The 27,811-nt window shown below is 39.3% G+C and overlaps 1 protein-coding gene across 2 annotated transcripts in view; it reads left to right on the forward strand.

Moving 5' to 3' along the window:
* The first annotated feature begins 16,354 nt into the window (after window positions 1–16,354).
* The window catches only part of LOC149244219 (spindle/kinetochore-associated protein), a 234,109-nt gene continuing 222,652 nt past the window's right edge, over window positions 16,355–27,811 (forward strand). The window contains exons 1-2 of one of the 2 annotated variants that reach the window (XM_089374763.1): window positions 16,355–16,659; window positions 17,921–17,971. In XM_089374763.1, coding sequence (XP_089230889.1) covers window positions 16,582–16,659; window positions 17,921–17,971 — 129 coding nt within the window. In that variant the 5' untranslated portion in view covers window positions 16,355–16,581. The remainder of the gene's footprint in view (window positions 16,660–17,920; window positions 17,972–27,811) is intronic. The other variant, XM_089374762.1, reaches the window with a different exon arrangement.

Below are 27,811 nucleotides of genomic sequence, written 5' to 3' on the forward strand. Positions count from 1 at the left end.
TATGAATATTGAATGTCTAACAGTTTATGGAGACTCTGAGCTGGTCATAAGACAAATCAGAAATTAATGCCAGGCCAAACACCGTAGACTGAGGACCCACTGTAATGAAGTGTGGGATTTAATTGAAAAAATCTTCTTGGCTTTTAATATTCAATTTCTGCCCAAAGAAGGAAATAGAATGGCTAACTCCCTGGATGTAGTTGCAAGCACTTTCAAACGCCCTCACAATCCTCTCCTCAGATATGAGGTGGAAGTCAAGTTTAGACCCTCCATACCTGATAACATCAAGCATTGGTAGGTATTCGAAGATGACGAGCAAGTGAAACGATTCATAGAAGTCGTTGGGAGTTTTCTAACTCCACGATCGATCAAGGAGAAGAAGTAGATTAAGAAGCCACTTCATGGAAAGTCGCAATGGCTGGGCACACAATTTTGCAACTGAAAGGGAACATTATCTCTCGTGGACTAGTCCCACTAGAAATGCTTTTTAATAAAGACGACATAGCCACCAAACAAATGGCTCCTGAGATGGATGATCAAGTACAAGATTGCAACATTGGATTAGAGGAGGAGCCCCAGATGATCAAGCTGTCAAAAGGAATCCCCTTGCATTACAAACAGAGGTATTTAGATCTTTTCAAAACCTACAAAGATGTTTTTTCTTGGTCTTATGATGATTTGAAAACGTTTGATACTAACATCATACATCATAAGATTCCCTTGAAAAGCAGAATGAAACCCTGCAAGCAAAAACTCAGACAGATAAATCCACTCCTACTCCCCTCCATTGAAAGGGAGGTAAGGAAGCTGCTCTAGGCAAAGATCATAGTACCTTTAAGATATTCTGAGTGGGTAGCGAATTTGGTCCCGGTCTGGAAAAAGAACAGAGAGATAAGGCTATGTGTAGACTTCTGGAATCTAAATAGGGCGTCTTTGAAAGACAACTACCCACTACCCAAGATGGATAATATATTGCAGAAGGTGGTTGGTTCGGCCAGAATGTCCATGATGGATGGGTTCTCTGGATACAATCAAGTGGCAGTTCATCCTGAGGATTAGGAAAAGACCACTTTCACCACCCGTGGGGAACATTCATGTATGCTTACATGCCTTTTGGGCTGATAAATGCAAGGGCCACATTTTAGAGAGCCATGGACATAGCTTTCATGGGGGAGCTAGAAAAATTCGTGGTGGTCTACTTGGATGACATCACAGTCTTTTCCAAGACTGAGGAGGAACACATCCTCCACTTAAAACTCACCTTTGAGAAGTGTAGGAGATATGGTCTCTCCCTGAATCCTAAGAAATCTTAGTTCGCCCTAAGTGAGGGGAAGCTGCTAGGACATATAGTAGCACAGGAGGGTGTGAAGATCAATCCTAAACGAGTTGAAGCTATCAACCACATTCCTCTGCCCAGGAATAAGAAAGAAGTCCAAGCCTTCTTGGGGAGAATAAATTTCTTAAGGCGGTTTATACCCAACTATGTAGAGATAGTCAAGGGTATTACAAACATGCTCAAGAAGGGAAATGAAGTAAAATGGAGCCATGTACCTCGTGATTCTTTTAGTAGAATCAAAGAAGCTTTGGCTGAATCCCAAGCGTTAGCCAGTCCTAACTATTTAGTGCTTTTCTACATATTTTCTTTCGTCACTCCACATACCATCGCTGCAGTGCTGCTACAGAAAAATAAAATGGGTTATGAGAAGCCCATCACCTTCTTCAGCCAAGTCCTAAGGGATGCAGAGCTAAAATATAATATATTGGAGAAATAGGCTTATGCACTGGTAAAGGCTTTGAAGGCATTTTGCATGTATGTGCTACAATCGAAAATCATAGTTTGCCCCAACAATGACAATCAAGGACGTTCTGGTGCAAGGAGACAATGAAGGAAAGAGGGGCAGGTGGATAGCGAAAATACAAGAATACGAGTTGGAAATAAAGCCTACCAAGCTCATTAAAGGCCAAGGGCTAGCCAAGATTTTATCTGAATCCAACTACCAAGCACTAGGGATAAACCTGATCACAGAGGAAGGTAGACCAGAGGATCACCAGAGCAGTATTAAAACATCTGAGTAGAAAATCTATGCCAAATACGAGGGATCACCTTGGTATAAGAACATCGTTCATTACCTCTTATTCCTAAGGTGCCCGTTGGGGTTGGATACATCCAAATACCGAAGCCTGAGATTGCAAGTGCATAAATATATCATATCCAATGGCCTACTCTACTGGAAGGACCCTGTGGGGGTATTTTTGCTATGTTTGGTGGAAGGAGAGACCCATAAAGTGATTGGGGAGTTTCATGAAGGAGTCTGTGGAGGGAATTACAGTTGGAAGACCACGACACACAAAATCCTCAAGGTTGGATTCTACTGGCCTACGTTGTTTGGGGATGTTCATTCTAGAGTCAGGATGTGCTAGAAATGCCAAGTGTTTGCTGAAAGATATAAGTTTGCTCCTCTCCCCCTGATTCTTGTGCATGTGGAGGAGCCTTTTAGACAGTGGGGATTGGACTTCATAGGGGAGATCAACCCACCATCCAGTGGCCAACACAAATGGATATTAATAGCCACTGACTATTTCACCAAGTGGGTAGAGGCCATCCCAGCTAGAAATGCTACAGACTCAGTGGTGATAAAATTCATGGAGGAGAACATACTATCTCACTTTGGTTGTCCTTTTAAAATCATAATTGACAATGCTCAGGTCTAGTTTACTAGCTTCTGCCATAAATACAATATCACCATTGTGCACTGCACTACATACTACCCTCAAAGAAATGGCTTGGCTGAGTCCTCAAAAAAAGTTGTGGTGAGGGTGCTGAAGAAGACCATCACTGAAAATGAAAGGAACTGGGACTCCCAACTGAATTTTGCTCTATGGGCCAACTAAATAATACCTAAAATATCCACTAGAAAATCACCTTTTGAGCTAGTGTATGGCAAGGTTGTTGTCTTCTCGATCCAACTAGAAATGCCAGTAGCAAGGTTGCTACAAGAAGCCAAGGAAGAGCCAAGTGCCTTGACAAGAAGGATAAATCAGCTGGTTGAGCTCCAGGAAAACAGAGAATAGGTGGAGGCCAAACTGTCTAATTACCAACAAAAGATGAAATCTCTATTTGACAAGAAGGCCAAGGACAAACCTCTTCAGCCAGGAGATTTAGTTCTCAGGTGGGATGTCCGATGGGAGGACAAAGGAAAACATGGAAAATTTGATCCACTATGGTTTGGCCCCTTCAAGATTGCAGAAGAGAGAGGGAACAACACATATTTGCTTAAAAAATTGGATGGTGAACTGTTGGAACTGCCAGTAAATGGCCAGTTCCTCAAATTTAATTTTCAAAATTAGAAGTACCTGTCTTACACTCATTGTAAATATCTGGTGTGTTTTGCAATTGTTATTTGAATTTTCATTTTATGTAAAAAATTATACTTTCATGAAAGTTATCTTTTGATTAGAAGTGACTCCATGCCCAAAGGATTAGTTCGTAGTATGCAAGTTCATCACCTTGCTAGCAAGGCACTGTCCCTAGGTGGAGCCAATGTTGTCACTCACTGCTTTGCAAATGATTAGTTGTTCAGGATGCATAAGAACACTGAAGTGGAAGCCATTTCCTAAGTCACAGAAGCTATCAGAAATTGACTAGACCCCCTCCATTGCATAGTTCCCGAAATGAGCTTTCCAATGGTATATAGAAGTCCAGAAAAGGACTCCTGGATCAGAAGTTAGAGCCTGTTGAAGATGCCTTTGGAGAGCTCAAAAAACCAAAAAAATGGCTAAGTATGAGGGCATCTCGCAATCCCGCATCCTCAAATCGATTGTCACAGCAGTTCCGTAGTCACAACAAACTCCAAAACTTGCGGGGGTCGATCTTGCTATATAGTGTGAAATCGTCGGGGAGGGTCGGAAACTAAATACAAAGGAAATGCATGAAAAACAGGGGTGGGTGCCCCCCTTCTCTCTCCTCCACGTTGTGGTATCTCACATCTCGGTGATCCCACAGTATCGCATCCCGACAACCACATAGGTTCCCACAACATCACACGATATCGCTGATTTGCGATCTAGTGCAAAATTGTCGAGGAGGGCCAAAATTCTTTAACAAAGGAAATGCCTGAGAAAACAGGGCCAGACGGGCCTTTTTCTCTCTCCTCTAGGGGGCCATGTGGCAACATATGATTGGTCCTCATAGTTGACATGGCAGCTGATGTCATCACTGATGTGGAAGTACGGAGGCTGATGTGGCAGTACGGAGGACGTATGGCAATACTGATGCTGACGTGGCAAGGGACACGTGTCACTAAGTTTCGACATTTTCAAGGGTCCTATGGGGCCATTTCCTGGTGACACATGTCACCACTCACAGGGTGACACGTGGAAACGATGACGTCACCTCGCAAATCAGAAATCACAATTGTTAAGGAGAGAAACTTAAGGAAAATGGGATTCAGCGCCGGGATGCGGGACTCCGATTGCGATAAAGAAAAGGACCTCGGATGCGATATTTTATAGGCCATATCTGATAAAGATTTCGCGTCCGGATTTTAGTCGATGTCGTAAAATTGCGTCACTGAGGGCGATTCAAGTTATACAAGGAAAAAAGCCCCCAAAAAGTCATTGATAGCCTCAGCGCCCAAAGGGCTAGGTCCCCAGTTCCAGCCCCCAGTCATATGTGGAAAATCACACAAGGGGTTGTAATAAAGGGGGCTAAGGGGAAAATCGAAAAAGCGCCCTTTCGCCTGTTTTAGAGGTAAAATGCCCACGCCCGAGAATTATCTGTTACATCGTAATACGCAACCCCAGGCCAGATCAGGGCATCGATTGTGTTCTGCAGGAATTTAATGGCAGAAATGACAGGGTCGGCGCCTAAAGCAACTATAGCAGTAAATCAAGAAGAGGGAGCATTGAAAACCAATTTTTGGCAGACTCAGAAATGGCTCTTTGAGACCCGCTTCCAAGGTCAACACCGAAAGAAATAAAGGCAGAAATGACACACTTTTTGACCCTGTGAAATGTGAGTGATATGTACAATCTTTTGAGGTTTTATCTGATAAGATTAACAATAAGATTTGGTCAAATTTCCATAAACTCCAGAATCTAGTTGATTAGTTGAAAGTAACTTCTGAAAAATATTACACCCTATATCAGCAAGAGGCTTTCCCCATTGTTACCCCTCCTTACACATCTACCCAGTCATCTTCCACCACTAAACCATCATCTCCTCCCAAAACATCCTCATCCAAAACAACTCCTTCATTAATACCCACTGTCGTAATTGTCATATTACCTTCTGCAACCTTTATGGCGAGATTTTCTCCTTTGATTTTGCTTGGCCATCTTGCTGCTTTACCTCAAAATTATGGTCAAAGTTTGCCTCTATTTGATGGCACAACTGAGATCACAACAAGACAACATGTTGATAAGATAAATGATTTCATTGATCTCGAAGAAGTTGACGAGGATGATGCCAAAATGCGCCTCATAGCTCAGAGTTTTTCAGGTGAAGTGAAAAAGTGGTTTCGTGCTTTGACAACTGCTTCAATAGCCAATCCCCAACAGTTGATAGACTTGTTCTTGGCCAAATAGGAAGAGAAAAAGGGTCCCCTCAAGATCCTGGGTGAATACGATTCATTGAAAAGAGATCCAAATGAATTCGTGCAAGACTTCAATATCAGATTCAATAAGGTCTACAATGTTATCCCAAACAACATCAAACCTCCTCCTAACTTGATATTGTTTCATTATCCTGATGCCTTTGACCCTGACATGGGCTACCAGCTGAGAGAGAGGAATCCTACAACTCTTGAAGAAATGCAGAGGAATGTTGTGAGTGTTGAAGCAAATTTGTTGATTAAGAAATCTCAGATGAAAATGGAAAAGAAGGTCATAGTCAAAGAGGAGCCCTCTACTTCATCGGATGTTAAGCTCGACACTTTAATCAAAACCATGGAGAAAATGATGGATAAGATGACAATATCAGAAACTCAAGTTAGGAATCCTAATTACCGAGGTCAACAACAACAACCTCAGTTTAGGATAAAACAAAGAGAGCAGAAAGGTCAGGATCAACAAGCACAACAGCAGATCCGTACCCCACTCCAGTATAATTATGCACAGGGACTTGATGAAGAAGAAGAGTTTGTAGGAGAGAACCAATTTTTTGAGCAGGATCAACAACCTATTTTTCTCACAAAAGAGGATGAGTTTTCTGAGGAAACATATGCAACTGATGATCAGAGACTTGTTCTTTCAAATGATGATGTGTTGGCAGTCGAAACAGAAGATTATCAAAGGGGTTACCAAAATGCTCTTAGCCAAGTGCAAAGGCAATATAATTTGAGGAACATAAGTGTGCAGCTTACTTCAAATCCAAAGAAGCTAAATTCTAAAAAATATAGTCATACCAAAGAATCAACCTCTACAAACCAGAACAAAGAAAAGGAGGTTGTTACCACTAGTTAGGGAAAGAGCAATGCAGAAACACAAACTGGAGGATAGAGAAAAGAGATTCCCACCAAAGAACAACCAAAAAAGAAGGATATGACTTCCAAAGAGGTAGAAAAACATCCTAACTTATTTAGTCTAGAGAATGATATTTCTAAATTGAAAATTTCCATTCCTTTGACCGAATTAGTTAAGAATGATCAATATAAATTCCATATAGCCAAATTGCTAAAGGTCAATCAAATGTCAGACATGGTGAATGTTAGTGATGACCATCCTGAACTTTTGTTTGGCCCTGCCGTAGATGGAAATGTAGAAGATAGTGAGGTCCCACCATTTTATCTCAGTCTTAGGATCCATGATTTCATCCTTCACAATGCCATGTTAGATTTCAAAGCTTCTCACAATCTCATGCCCAAAGCTATCATGGACAAGTTAGGACTGGATATTACCCGATCATATCACGACCTTTACTCCTTTGACTCAGGGAGAGTCAAGTGCCTCGGCCTCATTAAAGATTTGGTAGTATCTTTGGATCATATTTTCTATAAAGAATGTTCTGATGGATGTGGTTGTTGCTGATATTCCTCCAAGGTATGGAATGTTGCTTTCCCGGTCATGGGGAGCAAAACTCAAAGATACTTTGCAGCTTGATTTCTCTTATTCTACTATACTAGTGTTCGGTCAACTTAGAAAATTGTACTGGGAAACCAAGATGAAATATATGATTACTAGCAAAGAGAAGCCAAATATTCACCCTATACATGTTGTTCATACTGATTTAGAATCTTTTATTTTGTATAAAGATAGTAGTTCAGTTGATTTAGATAGTCAGATTGAAGAAGTTTCAGGTAGTGTTGAAGTAGTTCCACTTGCGGAAAATCAAGAACAAGGATTGGACAGTTTGCAACCTAATGTATCAGTGAAAGAAACAAATTATGTTGAGACAACAGTTCATCTTCCAACAGAAAATAAAGATCAATCTTCTGAATTTCAGCTTCTTGATGAGGAAGAGGCTCTTTGGACCATGGATTTTGATGGAGCCTTAGGAAAGGAAGGAGTTGGAATCATAATTTGTATTCATAATCCAATGAATCACTCAGGTAACATTCCTCGTAATGTTAGGGTATGTTCATATAAACTAGCTTTTCATTGTTCAAATAATGATGCAAAATACGAAGCCTTGATTATCGGTCTTAAGATTCTTAAGAAGTTGGGTGCAAAAAGAATTTCAGTTTATGGCGACTTCGGATTGGTTATCAAACAAGTAAAGGGGGAATACCATGCCAAAAATTCCAGGACGCAATCATATCGAAATGTTGTGTTAGATATCCTCAAAATTTTTCCTGAGTATACATTATCTCTGATTCCAAGAAACCAAAATTCCATGGCTGATTCTCTTGCCACTGTTGCAAGCATGTTTAAAATCCCAATACATTCCAATAAGAAATTTGAAATCAATGTTAAACATTGCCTTGTTGTCCCTGATAATCTTCGGTACTGGAAAGTGTTTCAAGATGATAAGCAAATCAATAATTTTCTGCAAATGGAGGAAGAATTCGCCACCTCTTACATTGATGATGTATTTTATGAAGATGATCAGGAGATCCAAGCCACAAAGTTGGAAATATTACAGCTGAAGGACAATTCCATTCCAAGAGGTTTGGTACCCTTGGAAGAGCTCTTCGATCATGATGATGTTGCACAGAAGCCGACATTGGTCCCCACTGAATCAAGAGTTGAAGACATCAATATTGGTATAGCTGAGAAGCCAAAGATGGTGAAGTTGTCAAAGTCTTTAACCCCATAAATGAAACGTAAGTATGCTACACTTTTGGCTGAGTTTTCTGATGTGTTTGCGTGGGAGTATTCAGATTTGAAGGTTTATGATAAAGGTGTAATTCAACATACTATTCCTATCAAGCCCAATCAAAAGCCTTTCCGCCAAAATCTCAGAAGGATCAATTCGAAACTGCTGCCATCCATAGAGAAAGAGGTAAACAAATTATATAAAGTTGGTATCATTGTTCCTCTTCACTTTTCTGAGTGGATGTCAAATCTGGTTCCAGTCCGAAAGAAGACAGGTGAGATTCGGTTATGCATTGATTTCCAAAATCTAAACAAAGTATCCTTGAAAGATAATTACCCTCTCCCAAAGATGGATCACATTCTACAAAGGGTAGTGGGTTCTACCAGAATATCTTTACTCGATGGCTATTCCATGTATAATCAAATCTTTGTCCATCCTGATGACCAAGCAAAGACAACATTCACTACATTGTGGGGTACTTTCATGTATGCCAATATGCCTTTTGGGCTAAAAAATGCAGGAGCTACATTTCAGCGAGCGGTGGACATCACTTTAGCTAATGAAAAGGATGTGTTTTTGGTTATTTACCTTGATGATATCACAATTTTCTGTCAAACAAATGAGGACCACTTGCATCATTTGAGAATAGTCTTCCAAAGGTGCAGGAAATTTGACATATCGTTGAATTCGAAGAAGAGTTTGTTTGCCATGGAAGAGGGCAAATTACTTGGTCACATCATATCAAAGGATGGCATCCGCATAGATCCAACAAGAATCGAGGCAATCCAACAATTGGATTATCCAAGAAACAAGAAGGAAATTCAATCTTTTAATGGTAAGATCAACTTCTTGAGAAGGTTTATTCCTAACCTTGTTGAGCATCTAAGAGAAATAACTAACATGCTGAAAAGTGACAGCGAGGTAAATTGGTCTGAAGATGCAAGTAAATATTTCAACCAAGTCAAAACTGCATTGTCTTGTGCTCCCATATTAATTAGCCCTGGTTACACTATGGATTTTATTATTTTTTCATTTGCTTCCGAGCACACATTGGCTGCCGTCCTAATGTAGAAAAAAGACCAAAAAACATAGCAGCCAATTGCATTTTTTAGCAGAACCATAAGGGATGCGGCATTGAGGAACAATATCATTGAAAAATAGGCTTTGGCCCTAGTAAAGGCTTTGAAGGACTTCCAGGTGTACATTCTCCATTTGCATATTGTTGCATATGTTCCAAATGTTGCAGTCAAGGATGTTTTGATGCAGAATGATCTTGAAGGTAGGTGGGGTAAATGGATTGTTGCAATGTTAGAGTATGACCTCGAAATTAAGCCTACAAAGTTGGTCAAAGGGTAGGGTTTGGTGAAGCTGATGGCAGAGTCCAATTTACATGCTCTAGATATTAATCTTATTGCTGCTATGTCCGAGAAAGAAGGGGTTGATTCACTTGTTCAGATATCATAGATAAAATCTCCTTGGTATTCTGATATTGTTTATGTGCTTCAGAATTTGAATTCTCCACTGGGTGTGTAGAAAAGCAAGGCTAGATCATTGAGGTTAAAATATCAAAGATATCGTATCTTGGATAATGTTTAATTCTTGAAGGATGCAGGGGGAATTTTGTTGAATTGTCTAGTTGAAAGCGAAGCAAAAGAAGTAATGAATGACTTTCATAAGGGTGATTGTGGCAGTCACCTTTATTGGAAAACTACAACAAACAAGATCTTGAGAGCTGGGTATTATTGGCCAAGTTTATTTTTTGATGTCTGCAAAACTGTAATGAGTTGTCATGAGTGTCAAATCTTTCAGGGAAAGAGTTGCAACCCATTTCTGTCCAAGCACATTTTTCAGTAACGGGGTCTTGATTTTATTGGCGAGATTCACCCTTCATCTTCAACTCAACACAAGTGGATTTTAACAGCAACCGACTACTTCACGAAGTGGATCGAAGCCATCCCCACTAGACAAGCTACAAATGCGGTAATAATTCAATTTCTTGAGTCTAATATTTTGTCCCGATTTGGTTGTCCACAAAAAATTATCACTGATAACGCAATAACTTTCAAGTCAAAGAAGATGATTGATTTATGTGACAAGTACCACATCAAACTCAGGCATTCAACGACATATTACCCACAAGGTAATGGGCTGGCTGAATCATCAAATAAATCATTGGTTAATATCATCAAGAAGTTGTTGGAAGAAAAAAAGAAGAATTGGCACAAAAAGTTGATCAATGCTTTGTGGGCAGACAGAGTGAGCACCAATATATCCATAGGTATGTCAAGTTTCTAGTTGGTCTATGGAGTAGACATTATTTTTCCGACTTCTCTTGCTGTCTCGGTGAAAATCCTAGCGCAATTGCTGCTTGGGTCAACGTTTTGCCTCTAGGAGACTGCGTCACTCCTTTTGCTGGATCGATTTGTTGGAGGAAGACTGTTGTTCAGCCCTCCTGGCTCAGAACCTTGCTTCTCCAATAAAATCTCGAACTTCTGACAATTATCCTGCACTTCCACTGCAAGAGACCCTCTTGGCCCACGTTAGCACTGTGTGAGCCCCTCCTAGGCTGCATAGCCCTCTACGCCGCCTCTCTACTTGGTACTCTTTGGCTCATAACTCCTTTCCAATCCAAATCTCTGCTTATGCCCCTCTCACTGCAAATCATATCACTTATTCGATTTTCTCAGCAAACCTCACCCCAAAAAAATCGAATTGACTCATACTTGGTGTATCTCCAACTGACCCTCAAGCCTCCTCTTATACGTTTCCTGTTGATGAATCAACAACCGAGATTAATTCCCTAATCAATGACTAAGATTAAAATAGTCTTGGTCCTCGTCTCTTAGAAGCTTCTTGCCCATATTTTTATTAATACCCTTTAATATTTTTATTTTCCTGAGTTTAGACTTAGGAACCTCGTTAAAAATATTAATTATTTTAATAACTCACAATCCGGGTGGAATTTATCCAAACGATTTTTGGGTCTTGGAGATCTCATGTTTTCTAGCCCCTCCACAAAATTTTGGAGCTAGAGCACATCCGATGCTACCCCAAAATCAATAGCTTACAAGACACTCAAGTGCCAAAGAACCACCTCAGATGCCCAGACCTTGAGTTGGATAGCTCTTTCAGTGACCTAGACTCCTAATTGCATGCACAAGCCTGCATGAGTGTGGTTGTGACCCTCCAACACACGTACAACACCACCTGAGTGCGGGTGTGACCCAAATTCTCTAGTTCATAGGGTGCGCTCACGAGATCTGAGCCACAATTCCAGGCTAGCCTCTAGACCACTGCCCAGAACTTCCAGATACTTTCTAGAATGATAAATGACTCGAAGATAATGCTAATCATACAAAACTTGAACAAGGACTTGACCTAACTAGGCCTAACCATGACAGTCATTTCATTAAACATATAATGAACATGTAAGCTACAAGTCATGAATGCATATCTGATCATAGGAGTCTGAAACTTATCTGAGAATCACTAAGAAGGTCTAATTCCCTCTCATAATAGTTGCAATAACACTTGTTAGCCCATGCATTCATTAACCATCAAATACTTATCAAATCCCGAACAAGTCATAGCTAGAGCACATTACAAATCCATGCTTATAACCAACATATAACTAGATTATTAACCATGACATAACATCCATCAAATGACCATAATAACAAGTACAATTTCTTATAGATTACAATAGGAAAATAATGCTTATTCATTTATGCAAAAGTCAACCAAGTCAGGGACTTCCACGTACCACTTGACCGTAGATTGGGCTGAACCAAATCTTTCTTTCAACCAATCACCCTCGTGCCATATTCCAAGCATTAAAATGGGATCTCAAGATATAAACAATCAGGCTTTCCCAGATATTAAATCACCTCCACCCTCAAGCTACCACGATCTCGCCAAAATCGATCAAGAGATCACAATGCCAAAAATAAGCTTGGATGCCTTAGAGTTTATTCACCATTACCTTGAGGAATTTTCCTGTCTCCACCCACCTTTCGAGGGCTTCCCGGAGATTAAACCACCTCCACCCCCAACCCTTAGGATTTTTTTTGAGACCACCTCACCCCATTCCAAAACCTTCCGGAAATCCAAAGCTCAACCAAGAAATGAATCCCATCACACCATGTCTATTTAGGGAATGGCAAGGCAAGGATGAAACTACTGTTACACCAGGAAAATCACATGCTCATGACAACAAATGAACCAAATACACAAATTCATGTACCATGCATTCACACCTCAGATAGGAAATTACACATGCAACATATTACCTGCAAATCCTCCTGTTGAAGCTGCTTGACCCAACCTTCCTTGCTTTTCCTTTGCTTTTCTTGTCCTTCCTTTGATTGATTGCTTGCTTTCTCCTCTTGGTGCTCTTCTCTATTTGAAACTACTTCCAAAGCTAGAACTGACAAAAGGATGTGAACTGATCCTTAGAAGCCTTTTTAGCATTGAGGCATATATTTTATTTATTTTCCTCTATTTTCCTTCAATTCCCTCTCATGCAAACATGTGACCTTTCATCTCCCTTTTCTCTTGTTTTCCTTTATTTTCATAAATAAATGCCAATTATTGCCTCTTTTCCTTTTCCAATTTCCTTAGCCATTAACAAATCAAAAGCGACACCCACTAAGATGTTTTGCCCACCATTTGGCTTGGAATATATGTCTTATGACCTTGGTTTTATTTTGCCTTTATTAACCTTTATTACATGAACTTTTAACCTGGGGTTGTTACAAACCCCTCCGCCTTAGGGGAACACTGTATTTGGTGTTCTATGACACCTATAACCATTAAACCACTGAAACAAAACATACCACCTATGGAGATTTATAACCCAACTTGTTGCAGTATTTACAATGACCACTGCTAGAAACATGACAATCAAACAGTTTATTGGAGCTTTATAACACAAATCATTACATTATTTACAATAACAACCACATATACTTATACACATTTGCTTCAACCAACAAATAACCATAATGTCTATGGAGCTTTATAAATCTAGCTCGATGCAATATTCACAATAATATACACATACATACATATGCACATTTTCCCTAACTAGCAAATAAAATGATACAATGCCTGCATCCACAACAAGGGAATCTAGAGGCTCACACCTCCACCCTCAAAGTAATACCAGGGTTCACCTCCTTCCTAAGAATTCCATATCCACTGCCAAAGTCAAACCTGCATCCAATGTCCAACGCTACGATCCTTGCACTACCTGTTACCTTAGTGAACAATTACCAACTCATTGTTCCAAGACACACTCCCAATGTGTTTATGATTCCACCAACAATGCTAATGACCAAAATAAATCCATCCCCCAACCTTCCCTTCTCTGCTACATAGTCCCTCGGGAAATCTGGTCACCCCCTTCCATGTAGTCACTCACCTTCCAATTTCCCTGGCATCCCCTTCCTTGGGTGATCCATCCCTTAGCAAAGCTTCCACGCAGTGAAAGGTCCAAAAACCAAGGCATATCCCTACCTCAAAACCATCATACCGATCATAACATGCTCATGGGAATCAATGAACATTATGGGGTACCAATGTCCCACAATGGCCCTGCTCTTGAAGTGCTTTACCAACATATTGCTGCTTGTGCCAATTCCTTTTTGGTTGTTATTGCTAATTCTTGCAGTCAGTTTCAACCACCCAAACCGGGCATTTCCCTGCTTTCCTATACCAAGAAAATAATTGCCTTTAGACTAAAAGGAATTGAAATAAATTCAAATCACACCTCATTGGTGCTCCGTCAATAAGGTACACTTGCAATTCTGTTTACTTCTTGTCACAACAGGTCAAACTAGCTCTTTGGTCAAATCATCATGTATAAATATATCACATCCGGTGAGCTTCATAATGAAACTGAGCATTGGACTGTCCCTAAAACACCCTAGGACGAAAGAACCTACCACCTTTGCGATACTAAGAGGGTTGAAGATGAAAAGCACTTTCTATTAGATTGCCCGACTCTTACTCACATCCATTCTCATTTCCAAAACATTTGCCACACATCTAGCTTTCCTGACTTGTTAAGTAAACATAACTATAGTGATCTTGAAGTATTTATTTCCCTTCTTTTTTATCATAGAAATAAAATATTAAAGAGTCACAATTAATCCCTTATTAAGGTCTAATAGATCGCATTTGTCTTAGTGGATGTTAATTATCATTATCATCATCATTATGTCTTCTTCATCAAGCAATTACCAAAACATAAAGTGCATGAAGATCCCAAGAACACAAAGAGCACAAGATATAGGCTCCAAGCCAAGGCAAAATCCCACAAGGGGGAAAACCCAAACAACTTATCTTCTTATAGAATTAGATCAAACTGAGACATCCAAGGCCTAAGACCAAGGCCTTCACAAGAACCAAGTCAACCCTCCTTCATATTTCCTCCAACCAAACAAAGTCAACAAGAATCACAACTGATCAAACTTCTCCAAGTCAAAATTTTGGACCTGCAACTTTGTAGAGTTACCTTGGCACCTTCACACAACTACCCTAGCAACTCTGTAAAACAAAGTAGCCCCAACAACTTCGCAAAACAGAGTAACCCCAACAACTTCATAGAAACAAAATTTCCTCCTGTAATTCTCAGAATAACCCTAACAACTTTGCACACGTGAACCAAGACAAGCAAAAATTCAAATTCTTCTTCCTTCCCTTGGATTTCTCTCTCTTTCTTGGCCTTCACACTTCTTCTTCTCATTGTTCAAAGCTTGAATTTGTGTGAGTGAATGAGCAAATGGGGTCAAAGTCTCTTCCTTTTATAACCATCTAGGAGACCGAATAGGGCCTCTTCTAAGTTGACTTGACAAGGCAGGGTTGATTTGGTCTTGTGGGACAAAATGACTCCTTTTGACTAAAAAACAATATTTTTCTTTGGTTACAAAATAGTCCAAATGGGACTTTGACACATGATGAATTTTCTTTTCGACTCAATATTCCCTAGAAGCATGAAGAACATGCTTAACTAGAATAATAAGAATAAAATAATAATAATAATTTTCTTTTTCTTCTTTTTGCTTTTTACAAGAAAAATATATTAATACAAGTACAAAAATAATTATGAAGACCGAACCTAGTTACATTTTCCAACACCTTTCCGAGAACCAATGAAGGCTTGTCAAGTCGACATTTGATGCATCTTCAAGAAGAATTTTTAGGTGGGCCAATTGGAGGAATAATAGAGTCAACCTTCTCTTAAGAATAACTTCCTTCGCTAAGCATAGTTGGTGTAAGTATGCTGTTGAGAAAACTTGAACAAGGGGAAGGAAAGCAATTTACCGATAAGCTGTCAGGGGATAACCACGCCATAACGAACTAAGAAAACAATGTAGGGTAATCCAACAGGGAATGCAGTGAGGGGAAATTGACACAAGGGAGGGTACATGGAGCAAATAGGGACATGCAGGCTTCGCGAGGTTGAGGTGGAGTGGAACACCTTGGAGAAGGAGAAACCGCCAAAGACTTGACAGTGTTGGGACCAAGCTTTAGAGCTACATTGAAAGTCTACCCATATTGTTAGGCTGTACCTTTTAAGACAAGCCAAATGTGACAAGTGTAGAGTAAAATGTAGGATCATGCACAAAAACGAATTCCCTCCATATATTAACTTTCCAAAGAGTTCAACATATAAGTCCTCCAAATCCTCAAACAAGTCCCTCCATATATTAACTTTCCAAAGAGTTCAACATGTAAGTCCCCCAAATCCTCAAACCAATCGAGAGACATTTTATGGACCCTCAACAAATAGTATAACCTATTATGCATATCTTCACTTTGCAATTTTTTTTTTTTAATATTAATAAAACGAAAAAATCTTTTAAATTTTAAAATAATAAATAATTCTCACTTTCATTTAATGACATTTAAAGTAAGTTTCCATTTATAAAAGAAATCTATTTAATAACCCTACAAAACTTTTATCCAACAAATAAATTTATAACCATCAAATCTAAAGTATTCAGATAAATCACCAAATAAAAAAATAAAAATGTATTCATTAACCTTACAATTTTTTTATAACCACCAAATTCAAAGGAATTTTTTCACACAAATCACCTAAATCACAAAAAAAATTCTCAAATTAGTGAATTCACACAAGAACCAATTAATCATTATTAAAATCCAGTGTTCCGAAGACTTTATACGCGCGGGACTCTCATATCATCAGAATGTCAGATTTAGGAAGGTACTTGAAAGTTTGAATATAGTATCCAGAGGCTGAGTGCCCCGTTTAAATTCAAAGCTAAATAACTACGCAGGGAGCCCTAACAGTAGCAAAAATGGCGAATGCAGCCGGAGGCTCAAGGGCAGTGGACAGCCTTGAGCAGCTCTTTGTCAAAGCTAACAATGATCTAACGGTAAGCCTCACTTCTCTGCTGTTATGCCATTGGCTGTTATGTTATGCAAGGGTGTCGGATGTCGTGGTAAATTTGTGTGATAGTATTTCTGCAGAATATCAGCCATAACACTTAAATTATCCTGTGGCATATGCCTACTAAGACTGATAATGGATACAGTGGAGCATAGAGCTTGATTGTTAAATTGATAACATTTTCATAGTCTGATAGACTTGCATCGTCTGATATGGGCTCTGTTGTTTTGATATTTTTTCGAGAAATGCTAGAAAATAGCATTTTCCAATCTCTGTTTTTCAGTTTTGGAGGGAGTCGCTGGTCGCCTGAACCATAATGACGGAAACTGCATGAGTGTTCAGTGAACGTCTCACAAGCCATGCCAAGAATGTGGTCCCTAATATGCACGGAGTTATGTTAAAGCTCTGAGCTTCACTATCTAATAATGGAAAATTTTGTTTTTTTTGGTTGGGAAATGGCTCTTGTTGACGAAGTGGTTCTTCCTTGATCTTAGATACCATGCCTGATGGCTATTCTATTTTCCAAATTCTCTAGCCAAAAAGGAATAAAATTAATTTTGTATTGATATGGGTGTTGGTCTAGTAAATGGCTCTTTGTTCACAGAGTGGGCTTCACCTTAAGCATAGATGCCACAACCAAATGGTATCAATTGCACTAAATTTGCTACTGGCTTCATCCGTGGACTGTCAAGATTGTTGTGAGTCGTGACTTCCACTTGGTCTTGCATGTGGTAGTTATCTCTGATGGTTGCATTAATGCGGTAACATGTCTTTGAAGTTTGCTTCTGAACTGGCTTCTTCTTATCACGATGAGTCTAAGAGGCGTGGACTTAGCGTTTGGGAAACCATTAGTTACTTTCAATGCAAGTGGGGATTATCTCTTGTTTAGACTTATCATTTGGGAAATCATTAGTTACTTTCAATGCAAGTGAGGATTATCTCTTGTTTAGACTTGACATTTGGGAAACCTTTAGTTACTTTCAATGCAAGTGGGGATTATTCCTGACCTTTATCATAAATTTAGTATTCTCGTTAAGATCAGAAAATATTAAAATACTGAACAGCCTTTTTAGTACTTACAGAAAATTTCTGGCCCGGGATTATTATGAAAAACAAATTGCAATGTCAACACCAATTGGGATTTTTGAAGGAAGAAAGAAGCTTGTCAATACAAAGGGAAAACATGTTGGTAGCTCAAGCGACAGTTTGTTTAAGATCTAATATTTTTCGGCACCTGTATGATGCAGGCTGTTCAGCATAAACTGGAAATAGAATCAGAGCAGAGGTATCCGGGTAAGGTGAGTTGTTCTTTCTTCACTCTGTCATTATTTCTTAAATAACACACTACTTGTGATAAATGACAATGTACTTTGTTTCAATGCATCATACCTTCTCTCTCTCTCTTCAATGTTTTCTTGGCACCATTTTGAACATACCTAATCTTGAAGTGTTACTTCTCACAAACTTTTAAACAAAGAGCTGCTTAACACAGGCGGCAAACGTATATGTCCAAGAACTTGTATATATTATTCAAAGAGATTAATTGAAGTTAACCATTGCAAAAATAATAAATTTTAAAGCAGTTCATTAGCTACCTTTAAGAAAAAGAGCAAAAAACATACAATTAAGCCCATTTTGGTTTGATTTATTTTCATTGAAGTGCCCAACAGAATGCAGTGCAAAGCAGTAATTTAACTGGAGAAGCTTAATTTTAATTTTAAACGTAACATTCCCCTTTATCTTTCATTTTCATTCTTTTACTTAAATTTTTAACCTTATCATTAATTGTTTCAGGATGTTTGAGAGTGGTTTCATCCTCATTGGATTTCATATGGAGAAAGTGGAATTTTAATCCCACTCAAAATCTAGCAGACTTAACAGTTTTCAGGATTTCAGGATTGGGGGGATTGCAATGTTCCCATTGGATTCTATCATGTATGAGGATATAAAACTAGCATTTAATCAAGATCACCAAGCCCTTTATGTACCTCAATGTTGGTGGCACCAATCGCTGAACTCCTTTATCATGACCCTAGTAAAATTTTACCTATCACTCAAAAAAAATCTCAATTTGACATGTTAAGCTTTTTCTATCTTATTTTAATGCTTAGGAGTTGATATTGATGATAAGGATCCCAATATAGGCAATGATTTTGATAATATGTTGGTATTTGTTGTAGTATGGATTTTTTTGAACTATAGAGGCCATTTAGAGCCTCTTTGTCGATGTATTTTGGTTCAAAGATGGATCACACTCGTTATTTTGGTTACATGCACCCTTGTTAGATATATGAGAAACTTTGCATATTTGTGTATAATGGTTTGGATTCATATGGATGCATGTGAATATTTACATATTATTTCAAAATTTGAATATTTACATATTTTTTGGTCGACTGATTTTCTGGTTTGGTTTTTTCTCGGTTCCCAGTTTTGGGGTTGACTAGTCTGATGACCAGTCTAGTTCTAATAAATTGGTTCATTGTCCATTGTTCATTTTAAGTTTTAATTTTTGAGTCTTGACTCTAGATACTGATGACCTTAGACTGAGTCTTTGATTCATCACTTTTTACTATTTTCAAGTTTGAGTAATTTCAATTTACTATTCTAGCCTTCAGACATTAGTATCTACTATTTGTTTAGAAATCTAGGGCCAGCAAGTTAGGTGATTTCTCTTGCTTTGATAACTGTTTGTGATGTATTTAACTTAATTTGCTTCTTCTTTACTTGTTATTATTATGTGTTCTTTTCATCAAACAACTAGCAAACCATAAAGAACAGTAAAACAAGAGGACACAAGATATAGGCGATCAACCAGGGCCAAAACCTCTCCAACTGAGAGGAAAACTTTTCTTATAGAATTTCAATTGATGAATTCCAAGACCCAGACCTTGACCAAGACCCCTCCAAGACCAAGTCAAACCTTTCCTCTTGATGAGATTTCCTTCTAACAACTTTGACCTCAACACTTTCTGCAACTTCGACCCCTAGTAGATACTTCTGCAATTTCGACTCCCTAGAAGATTCTTTTGCAATTTCGGCCTCCAGTAGTTTCTTCTGTAGAAACCCTAGATCACACGTGTGGCTAGAATATGGATGAATTTGCCTTCTTTCTCCTTCGCTTGAGATGGAATCTTCTTCTTATCAATTTGGCTTGCAAGGGAGACTTTCTTTGACCCAAAACTTCGTCTCTCCTGGAGTGGCTGAAATTCAGTATCTTCTGCTGCAAGATGATGCCCTAACCTTCGCACGTGTGGAGGAATATAGCCCAAAATAGATTTAGAGTGCTTCACTCTTCCTTCTCCTTTCTTCGCTAGGTATTAGGCTTCTTTCTCTATCTTGATCGAACTTCTCTTGATTCTTGAGTGAGTGTATCTTGAATGAGGCCGAGTGCCCTATATATAGGCTTCCTTGAGCCTTCTACTAGGTCGACTTGACATTGCTTCTAGGCCGACATGTCTTCTTGATAGACCAACTTGTCCTTTGCATTATGACGAGGTCTTGGAGGGTCTTTTGAGTCTAACTTTGACTTAAATAATTTTCTTTACAATATGTAACATGCCCAAGAAGGGTCTTTCATACATGACAATGAATTTCTTGACTTGTAGACTCAATGACAAGCCCTAGAAGCTCTCAATGGGAACTTGACCTATAAAATAAATTTCCCTTGAGCATGAAACCCATGCCTCAAGAATAACAATAATAAATTTATTTTTCTCATTACATCAAATACATAAAAATCATGATTACATATGTCATTATGAAGACCAAACCGAGTTACATAGTTCAACACTATTTTGCCTAGTACTAATTAGTTTTTTTTTTCCTGAAGAAAAAATTGTAGCTTTCATTCATAAGGGTGAAAGTTACATTTTAGATGTGCATGAGTTGCGCTCCAAGAACCGCCATGCATAAATGGCTACAATAAAAAAACTGTCTTCAAAATAGACTTTTATGTCCACCTACGACTGTCCATACATCTCATAAATTAATTACAACCAGATAATAACTAAAATATACATATATAGTGTCTGTCCATGACAAAACCAATATGATAAAAGTGTTTATAATAACATTTAGCAGAAAAACTGAACCATTAAGTAGCATCCAAAATAGTAGTTGATCAAGAAATCAATGTCTAGTGAGCACACCCTCTATGAAGGGTTGGTGGTAGTATGCATACTCTTGATCATTTGTGTACTCTGTAACGTGCCATGTTCCCAGATCCTGTGAAGCACCTTCCTTAGACAAGGTGACAACATCAACGTTTCTCTCCTTGTAAATATGGCAACAAGAGAGATCATCAAAAGATTGCTTTAACAATTGTATCTCCTCCAAAATGGGACAAAGTGTGTGCATGTGGCATTTGGAAGTGTTGTTGAACCTTTATGATAATTTTAGAATCCCTAAGGATTTGAAGGCGTTGAGCTTCTTTTTCAATGGTAAACAACAACAATTTAAGACTCATGAGCTCTGCAAAGTTATTGGTGCCTAGTCCTAGACCACATTTTAGCTTGAAAGAGTGATGATCTGACAAGAATAGAACAAACCTGCCTCCACTGGCTCCTTCAGCAAGAGAAGCACAATCAAAGTAAGCCTAGGGGAAAGATACATCAATGGATTACTCAGTGATGATTCGTTGATGAGGAGGAGAGTCTGAATCAGAAATCAAAGCAAAAATGGCTAAATTCTGTGAGGCAACGTTATCAAGGATGGACATATCATGGAACACTTTCGCGTTTTGTGCAAGCCATATTCCCTAAGGGATTAAGAGGGCAAACAACGATTTTTCTTAGGATTGGCAGAATGCCACCAGTTCTCCCATGCATTCAAATAAAAGTGCCCTTGCCATAATGAAATAATACCCAGGGAGGTGTGAACAAAAGACCATATAGCCAGAGCAAATGGATAGAGGAGAAAAAGATGGCTTATAGACTCTTCGGAATTTTTACATAAAGGGCACCAATTTGGTCCATCCATGCCTCGCTTAATTAAGTTATCCCTTGTTGGGACTCAATTTTCTAGTAAGCACCATCGAAAAAGACACGTTTTAGTTGGACGTTCTACTAGTACTAATCAAATTCTAGAATAACCAACTTAGATCCATCTTAACTCCACATTTGCGAAGCACCGAGAGGGATCAAATCTCTTTTCACTTTAAAAGAGGTTTGCATCTCAAGAAATTTGGTGATGTAAACCTCCAATAGAACACCCATTAAGGAAGACTCCCTTAATTCAAGTGTTCTACCTCCACGTGTGTGCTAGTTGGTCTTGATGCTCCTAGGGCCAAGCATGCTACCTCCCATGCCTAACACTCCTCCATAAGATAGTTCAACATTTTGCCAATGTTGAAAGACATTATGGATTGATTGTTGGATATAGGAAGACAATTTAATGAAAAGGAAATGCTTCTAAGTACTGTAAAATGTTGGCCTCCATCATTTGAAAACTTTGTGGAAAATCTTATTGTTTCCACAAATTTTTGGGAGATGCATCATTACTTGTACTTGCTCAATAGGAGTCCTATAAAGTTAGTTTGAGACATTGCCCCAGAGGAGGCTTGGCTTGGGGGAAAACCACAGATTAGCGATTTTAGTTTTTTGAGTTCCATAGCATGTGTGTTTATTCCAACTTAGGATAGGTCAAAAGTAATTACAAAATCTATAAACCTATATTTGTTGGTAATAACGAATGATCTAAAGCATATAGATTGTTGGATATTGCTTCTAACAAGATAACATTCCAGAGAGATGTGATTGTAAATGAGAGCTAAGGAATTTTTGGTCCAAAACAAATCTAAAATATGATGACATTGGCTAGTTGGAAGCTGAAAGTTAGCCATGGTGTAAGGTATAAAGTGGGAGGAAGAAGGGAAGTCATTAGGGGTATATGTGCTAGCCTCATATTAACAAGTGAGGTTGGAGGAGCTTCCTCGGCTGAGAAAGGAATGACCAAGCATGGTGCCTATGAGGAAAGTAAACGACTAGAACAATATTTTTTTGGCTTATTTGCCATAATAAACTGATCGCTGCGTTGTGTTGTTGATAAAAATGATGGTAAGAAAACCTTTAGGGAGGGTTGTAATGACTTGTTCACGGTGCTAGACCTGCCAACATTCAGGGGATCTCCCCGGTATGAAGTCCCAACTAAACCTCACACCGTTTGGTGTAGGAGTCCCATCCGGTACGATGGCTCGGTTGCCATTATCTTAAAAATATGCCTTAGCTCTTGCTTGTCAGTACATGAGAGTGGTTTACATAGTCTTCGAACAACGAGGTTTGCGTGCCTGGTGAGTGCTTAGTGTCGCTTGTGTCAAGGTTCTTTCACTGCATAGGGAGAGGGTGAAGGTGATTCTCAAGTCGAAAGGGAATAGTCCCAACTTTGTTAGCGACACACAACATAGCAGGACATGTGCAGCTTCCGGCGGAGTAGTCAACACAGATGTGGCTGTCACAAACACAAAGTTGACAGATAGCACGTACAACACCCAGCGGAATAGTCCACACAAGTGCGATGGTCGTTATAACAAGATTACGAGAAAGAATCTGTCCATTGTTCGGCGGAATAGTCCACACTGGTGGGACAACGTTAACAACTGATACAACACATTTCCAACAACATATGTACTAAAACAACTGAAATGGTTCAACTGTCTTAATACAAGTTAAACCAACATGCATTACACACGTTCAAAGAATAGACTTACAAACGAATACAATACATGTATGAAAACGTGTTGGCCTGTCAATAGGCTTCTGAATTAAGCGAAAGTTCCAAGACACATCCGTACACCATTACATCACTAACCCCGATAGCGGGGCGTTGGAGCCACTACTCGCTCCTCAAAGAAAAGATTACAGACTCTCAAGGCTATGTGGGAGGAGCCAAGGTGAAAAAGTCCTTTGCATGTACAAATGAGGGGTATATATAGCCAAGGGTGAAACTGACCCTTGTGACTGTTCAACTTCCCTCATGACTGTTTGACTTACATGACTCTTTGACTTCATCTGTGGGTCTCTTGGACTTCCACGTTACATTACATTGATTACACAGTTATGACCCAAAGTAGTGATGTGGCTGAGGCGACTCATGACACAACTTGACATGACGCTGCAGGTATGCACATGCTAGCTGTGCTGTTCGTGTCGAGCTGCTGAGTGATGAGTGTGCCCGTCGTGTACCCATAGTTTTAAAAACCGGCCTAGCTAACTAGTTACTGGTCTAACCGGCCGGTTAGCAGGCCCATCGGTTGGAACCGGTGAAAAAACTGGGTTTAATAGGCTTTGTGGCGAAAAAAATGACCTAACTGGTCCTAACCGGCCGGATACCGGTCATGCCCACCGTGAGCCCACTTAGCGCATTTCTCAATCAGTTTTAGGGGTTTTGGAGGGAAATTGAGGGTGCTTTCCCTCCAAAAACACCCTCTCCAAGCCTTTAAGAGGCCCCTCTCCCTCTCATTTGTCTCACACATCTGATTTGGAGTGTTTATGAGTGTTTGTGAGTTTGTTTGTGAGCTTGGAGAGTGTTGAGTTTTTGTTGGAGTAGTCATCTTGGAGTTGGAGTTGGAGCTATTTTGGAGATAGTTTGTAGCTATTAGTGGAGTTGGCATCTTCAAGAGGAGGCTAAGGAAGCTAGTTTGCATTTCCAGGTAAGGATTTTCACTTGAAAATTCCTCATTTGACTGTTGTCCATGAATTAATTTTTTTTATGTGTTATAAATTTATAAACTTCTCACTTCTATCATCTATGCTATCAAATCTCTAGCTCTATGCTATCAAATTTTGTAGCTTGCATGTGCATTTGTTTTCCTAAATTTAGCTTTGGTTTTCCATGTTGCTTAGCTGCAATTTTTTTTTAAATGGCAGATTTCTTTGCAAATTGTTATTATTTCAAGCAAACATGGCTCCAAAAGGAAAGGACAGTGCATGGGCTCATTGTGATGTAATTGATGGAAAAATGATATGCAAATTATGCCATAAATCTATTGGAGGTGGGGGTATTCTTAGATTGAAACAACACTTGGCTGGGATAAGAGGCCAAGTAACGCCATGTGGTGCACCAAATGCATTGTTAGGTCCTATTAGGGCAGAATACATTTCCAAGCTTGAAAATTTTTATGAGGATAAGGCTAGGGAGAAGGCCATCCAAGATGACATTGCAAGGAAGAGGGAATTATTAGAAGCCATGAAAGAGAGTGGGTATGATGATTATGAGATTCAAGACTCAACTTCTATCCCTTCCACCAATGACCCCTTTCACTATCTTCATCCTTCTTGTGGCCAACCATCAAAAGGAACAAAGAGAACAAACATCCAAAGTTTTTTCTCATCTTCTGCCAACATTGCCTCTTCTAATCCCACTTCCTCCCAGCCAAGTCGTCAACCCACTTTGGATCAACATTGGAAAAAAATGCAAAGAAACTTCTCATCAGTACATTGCTAGATGGTGGTATGATTCCGATATCCCATTTAATGCTGCTCGCTCACCTTATTACCAAGCTATGTGGGACTCTGTTATAGCTGCAGGAAAAGGCTTCAAAGGCCCTAGTATGCATGACTTGAGGGGAGCTCTTTTGCAAAAAGAGATATCTTCCATTGATGAGTATTTGGTTGAGTTTAAAGATTCATGGCTCAAAACAGGTTGTTCCATCATGTCAGATGGATGGACCGATGGAAAGAACCGCACTATCATTAATTTCCTTGTTTCTTGCCCTCAAGGAACCATGTTTTTGAGATTAGTTGATGCATCTGATAAGGTGAAGGATGCAACTCTTCTATTTGAGCTTTTGGATAACATTATTCAGGAAATTGGGGAGTAGCATGTTGTGCAGGTCATCACCAATAATGCCTCAAAGTATGTTCTTGCTGGAAAGATGCTTGAGACCAAATATAAGACCATATTTTGGACTCCATGTGCTGCACATTGCATAGACCTCATGCTTGAGGATATAGGCAAAGTGGAGTGGGTAAAAAACATTGTAGAGCATGCCAAGTGCATTACAAAATACATTTACAACCACTTATGGGTATTGAGCCTAATGAGGAAAAACACTGGGGGCAAAGAGCTTGTTAGGCCTGCAATTACGAGATTTGCAACTCACTTCTTCACGTTGCAATGTCTCAATGGTCAACATAAAAACTTGCAGAAAATGTTTTCCTATGAAGAATGGTCTGAATCTCGGTGGGCTCGTAGACCAGATGGAAAAGACACCAAAAAGAAAGTGTTAGACAATTATCTTTGGAAAAGGTCTATAGAGCTTGTGAAAATTACCGAGCCCCTTGTTAAGGTGCTAAGGGTGGTGGATGGGAAAAATTGGCCATTGGCTACATTTATGAGGCTATGGATCAGGCAAAGGAGCAGATACGAGCAACTTACAAGGACAGGATAGCTAAATATGGCCGTATATGGGAGATCATTGATAACAGATGGAACAATCAACTCCATCGTCCTATACATTCAATTGGGTATTTTTTGAACCCAAAGTATCATTATAAAAATCAGCTAAGAGATCTGCATGATGGGGAGGTCAGAGTTGGATTGATTGATTGCTTGGAGCCATGGTCCCTACCCATGCAGACCAGTTGGAAATACATAGACAACTTACTATTTTCACTATGGTAGGTGGTACCTTTGGCAAAAACTTGGCAAAGATGGCAAGAGATGTGGACCAACCAAGTAAGCAATTCCAATTTCCAATTTGTTTTTCTTTTCATGTTAAAATTGTTACGTTCTTTACAATTCAAATTATAAACTAAGTTACTAATTAATATCTTTTTCTTTGCAACACATTGGTGGGAGTCATTTGGTGGCCAGTGTCCTCAATTACAAATGTTTGCAATTAGAGTCCTCAGTCAAAGTTGCAGTGCTTCAGGTTGTGAGCGCAATTGGTCTGTTTTTGAGCACATACACGAAGAAGAGAAACCGTTTGGAACAAAAACGGTTAAATGACTTTGTTTTCGTGCAATACAACCTTCGACTGAGGAGGAACCAAATGATGAGCAAAACACCTGATCTAGATCCCATTGTGTTGGACGATATTGATCCAACATCAGAATGGTTGGAGGAGACTGAAGAACCTGTGTTTGAGGTTGATTTTGATATCGACATAGCTTTAGCGGGGGATGAAATAGATTATGTGGCAGCATCAAAACCAGGATCAGTAGCGACATCAAGGAAAGGCAAAAAACCAATGGAAGGCACTAGTCGTGCAGGTCGACAAACTTGTGCTTCCATTAGGTCCACTTCTATTGTTATTGGTGGCATTGATACTGAGGTTGCAGATCAGGCTGAGCCTTGAGGCATCCTCAGACTCTGAACCAGATGATGTCTATGTATCTCCTGATGATGATCTTATGGCTAGTAGTGGTGATGAACTTGATGATTGATCATGTGTACATTGTAGACTTGTAGTAGGCCAATGGCCTCATAGCTTGCAGCATTGTTTTTGGAATTTATAGGCCATTTAGAGCCTCATTGCTTATGTATTTTGCTATTTTGTCACTGATATGTATTGCACTTGGTGCCATTTTGATATATTCACCTTTACATGGTATATAAATGAACAAACTTTGCATATTTTGTCTCTATTGGCTTGGAATCATGGTTTTAAATCTTAAAAATAGTTTTGTTTCATTAAAAATTACTTATTTAATGTATTTTTCTAAAACTGGTTCGTTTAGACCAAACTAGTCCCAGTTAGACCGGTTCCGGTCAGTAAACCGGTTCATTAGGTGGACCGGTCCGGTCACTGGTTCTGGTTTTAAAAACATTGGGTGTACCATAGCTTCACCTCTGTATGGCAGAGTGCGCGGAGTCTTTAATGGTCTTGGTTTTTGCTTGATAGTTCATGCATGCGCATGTGTCTCCTTCACTTGCTACTTGATACGCTTCATGTGTTCGTCCAACCACGAGCCAGTCTTCTAGCATGCGCTCCTTGTTCATCCCATTCGTTATTGTGCCATGTCTCATCCATGTACCTGTATCTGTAATCACTTATGATGAGATGACATCAAATCTAGAAATATCCTAGTCTACCATGATGCATCATCTTTCGTTTTCAAGGGTAGGTGACCGGGAGAGAGGACAAGGCTCTAAAACTGCGCAGAGCACATTTCAGGCTGGGTTGCGAGCTCCGGGGC

Source organism: Pinus tabuliformis, chromosome 8 (assembly GCF_031772625.1).
Source record: "Pinus tabuliformis cultivar Carrire ecotype Pingquan chromosome 8, CPIR1, whole genome shotgun sequence".
Classification (NCBI taxonomy): domain Eukaryota; kingdom Viridiplantae; phylum Streptophyta; class Pinopsida; order Pinales; family Pinaceae; genus Pinus; species Pinus tabuliformis.